At 41.1% G+C, this 4,080-nt stretch overlaps 1 protein-coding gene across 2 annotated transcripts; it reads left to right on the forward strand.

Annotated features, from left to right (window-relative positions):
* The first annotated feature begins 49 nt into the window (after positions 1 to 49).
* On the forward strand, positions 50 to 4,078 carry LOC6624689 (TOX high mobility group box family member 4). Of its 2 annotated transcripts, none has more exons than XM_002046606.4 (2): positions 50 to 287; positions 3,033 to 4,078. In XM_002046606.4, exons 1-2 carry the CDS (start codon positions 195 to 197, stop codon positions 3,792 to 3,794), a joined length of 855 nt encoding a protein of 284 aa, XP_002046642.1. In that variant the 5' UTR covers positions 50 to 194; the 3' UTR covers positions 3,795 to 4,078. The 2 variants fall into 2 exon arrangements, with proteins under 2 accessions (XP_002046642.1, XP_015031131.1); XM_015175645.3 differs by lacking the exon at positions 50 to 287 and adding an exon at positions 2,776 to 2,904.
* Positions 4,079 to 4,080: the final 2 nt, after the last annotated feature.

A 4,080-nucleotide genomic window follows, 5' to 3' on the forward strand; every position in this document is an offset into this window, starting at 1 on the left:
TGGTATTAAGTCACTTATGACACGCTGGTCATACTGTCACAAAATAAGTGTTGGCAAAAACTGACAGATGCAATTGCCCAACACTTAGAAAACACTGCAAGTGGACGACACAAAAGTCCACGCTGGGTACAAAATTTATTTGTTTATTATTATTGGTATATATATAAACACCAATTGAAACAATTGACGCAGCTATGAATCAATTTCACACACCCTCATTCGGTGACGAAGTGTTCGAGATGAATGAAACACCCGTGGCCGTGGATCAGACACAACAACAAACTGCTGTAAGTTCAAGAGCTCGACCAGGATCTAGGAGCTGCCCCTAGTCCAGATGGGCGAGACGTAGGGGCTGCCCAAAACAAAGTGCGCGTCCTTGTTGTAAATATAAAAATTGCTGCGTTTGCGTTGTTTCTTGCTTTTTTTTTTTTTGTTTTTTTGGTTTTGTAAATGGTTGTAGAAAGTCTAAGGCTTGTGTTTAATAATTTATTGTTAACTTATCTACTTCTGAATAAAATCATTTAAGATTGTCGCATACTTCAATAGCCAGAGCTGGAGCCAAACGATGACGGGCTGCCGCCACAAACTGATATTGTTAAACGATTTTTAACTGGATTCAGCTGAATCGAATGCTTTTCCAGCTGAGTACATGCATTAATGAAGGGGCTCGCAACTGGATGTCAGTTTGATAATCGTTTTATAATAGTTGAAAGAGCGCCCAATTGGAAGCGTTCAGGTGGAGCTGCGCTTCTTTTCGATTTGTATTAGTGTGTGTGCGTGCGTGTATGTGTGTGTGCCCGCCAGCCCTAGGTGATGGCATCAGTAAGCGCATGAGGGTTATCGATACAAAGCAACAACAATTAACAGCAAAAGGCATCGCAAACGCTTATCAACAAACAACACGCACACATAAACATACACACACACACACAGACACATAGACGCACGCACGCACACACTCAATGAGCAGGTTGTGCGGACGCAACGCGTCTGCCGCGTCTCTCTCTCTCTCCGCGGCCCAACAACCATATGCGCCTCCATAGAGCCGTACGTGTTATGCACAAAGCACATGTACAAACATACGTACAGTATGTCAATAAAGTGTTTTGACTAACGAAAAAAAACTAATTTTTTGGGTTTAGTTGAAAATAAATGTACCTAAAAGTGAGAATTTTTTTTCAATTCTAATTTATTTCGATTCTATATTTTTCCTAGAACTTAATGGCAAAAAGAATTGTTAAATAACATTACCCAAACATTTTATAAAATTAAAAAACTAAAAACATTCAAATTTTATGCTGTCAATAAAGTGTTTTTACACGAAACTTTATTACTAAATAACAATGTTAAAAAAACAGGAATATTTTTTTTTAATACTTTGTGTGGCTGCCATTAGCGTCACATACAGCCTGCAATCGCCGTTTCATTGAAACAATAAGGTTTTGTATGTATGTTTCTGGAATCTTCTGCCATTCTTCCAGTACAGCAGCTTTTAAATCAGTTTTTGATTTTGGACTCCGCTTTGCGACTTTTTTTTTCAAATATGACCACACATTTTCTATTGGATTCATATCTGGACTTTGTGGTGGAGTGTCTAACACCTTTCCACAGTTGTACAACAGCCAAACTCTTACCATATGAGCTTTATGCTTCGGGTCATTGTCCTGGTAAAATTTAAAAATTGGCTTATTGTCCTCATAGAATCCAAATTTCTGTGCACTACTGACGAGATGTGTCTGTAAAATGCTCAGATATTGTCTAGCATCCATGGTATTCTCAATGAAGGTCAAATCTCCTACACCCTTGCTCGAAATACACCCCCACACCATCACTGATAGTTTTCCGAATTTAACGGTTGGAATAATATTGCGGTTTTCCAACGCTGTTAGTGGCTTTCTCCAGACTCTGGATGGCCCATCGTTGTAGAATAGCATCATCTTGCTTTCGTCACAGAATATGACGTTACTCCAAAAATCGTTCGAACTATTTACATGGACTTGAGCGAACGATAGCCGCTTCAAAATATTCGCCGCCGATAGTAGAGGTTTTTTCCTGGCAACTCGTGATGTGTAGTCATTGGAATTCAGTAATTTTCGGACAGTTTCATGTGACACATCAACACCACTTTCTTCCTTGAACTCCTGAGCAATATCCCTAAGCGAAATTTGTGGATTTTTCTCAATTTTTCTCAGAATTTTTCGCTTATCTCTGTCAGAAATTTTGCAGGGTCGACCACATACTGGCTTTGCCTCTAGCCTATCTTCCTTATTGGCTCTGTTTAATATGTTGTATATCGTTGCTTTTGATAAATTAAACATATCAGCCAGTTCCGAGACTTGACGTCCCATCTGATGGTTATAATACACCAGCTGAGCGACTTCAAAAGTTGTTCTTTTTCCTGGCATTTTATTTTTCATAAAATTAAAGCAAAACGTTATAAATTGCAATAGAAAATGACAAGAAAAGTCGAAGACACAAGAGAAGCCAAAACGCATGGGCCCAAATCTAACGGGATCACCCAAAAGAGAACGGCAAAACAATTTACCGTAGCTGTAAAAACACTTTATTGACAGCATAAAATGTGAATGTTTTTAGTTTTTTAATTTTATAAAATGTTTGGGTAATGTTATTTAACAATTCTTTTTGCCATTAAGTTCTAGGAGAAATATAGAATCGAAATAAATTATAATTGAAAAAAAATTCTCACTTTTAGGTACATTTATTTTCAACTAAACCCAAAAAATTAGTTTTTTTTTGTTAGTAAAAACACTTTATTGACATACTGTACATACGTTTTGTCTAATATAGAGTAGTAGCTGGGGAGGCGAGGCGATTAAATACATTTAGTTTGCTTGTCATTTGATTTATAATTCAACAGCCGCCGCCCAGATGAAGAAGTTGCTAGTGAGCCGCCCCAACTATATACATACATACATATATATATATATATATATATATACTAAATGCCCAGCTATTAGTTTGTTAATAAAAAGTTGAATGTGTCTCTTACAATTGGCGTTTTTTCATTGCAGTCACGGCGAATAAGTAGGCTTAGCAGCCTGGATCACTCCACGCTGGTTAATGACGACGACGAGGAGGAGCACATGGACTACGATACGCCCAGCAGCTACGCCAGCAACCAGATGACAACAACAAATCAACAGCCGCAGCAGCAGCAGCAGCAACAGTTGCAGCTGCCACAACAGGCGCCCGCCAAACCGCTGGCGCCGTACGCTCTCTTCTTTCGCGACACGATGACGGCCATCAAGCAACAGAATCCCGCCTGCACGCTGGAGCAGATCACGGCCATAGCGCTCAACATGTGGGAGTCCATGGACGAGAAGCAGAAGAACGTCTACGATCAGCGGCACGAGCTGGACAAGCGCGAATATGTGCGACAACTGCGCGATTATCAGCGCAGCCAGCAGCAAGCGGACACAGCTGAAGCACAGCAGCAACAACAACAGCCGCCGCCGCCGCCCGCAGAGCAGCCGTCGCCGGCCGAAGCCCTGCCCAGCAAAGAGGAGCCGCCAGCAGCAGCAGCCGCAGTTGCTGCTGTCGCTGCTGAGCCTGCTGTGGCGCAAGCGCCGCTGCCGCCGCCACCGCCCTCGGATCAAATACAGTTGCTAACGGAAGCGGCTGCTGTGCAAAAATGTACGCGCGAACAATGCAATAAGCCGGCGATAATAAATCCTGATTGGGAGGACGAATATTGCAGTAATGAGTGCGTTGTCATACATTGTCGCAATGTGTTTACGGAGTGGGCGCGTTCGTTGCAAAACTCGCCCACGTAGTAACTGTACTTAGTTGTCGCACTTGTAGGTATTAACTAAAAAAAAAAATACAAAAAAAAAACAACAATAAAACGTAGCTAATAAAACACAATCGCCGATCAGCTGTTTGGCACGCAAGCGCAGCGTTGCCAGCTGTCGGAAAAATACAAACAACATTTGGAACACTGGAATATGGCACAGACAAAATGGCGCGCACATTCAAATTCGTGTCTGCGCGCATTGTTTTTATACACATGCTTAGTATTTATGCATTTATAAATAAAATGAGAACACAATTTTACACACA

This window comes from Drosophila virilis, chromosome 3, assembly GCF_030788295.1.
Source record: "Drosophila virilis strain 15010-1051.87 chromosome 3, Dvir_AGI_RSII-ME, whole genome shotgun sequence".
Classification (NCBI taxonomy): Eukaryota; Metazoa; Arthropoda; class Insecta; order Diptera; family Drosophilidae; genus Drosophila; species Drosophila virilis.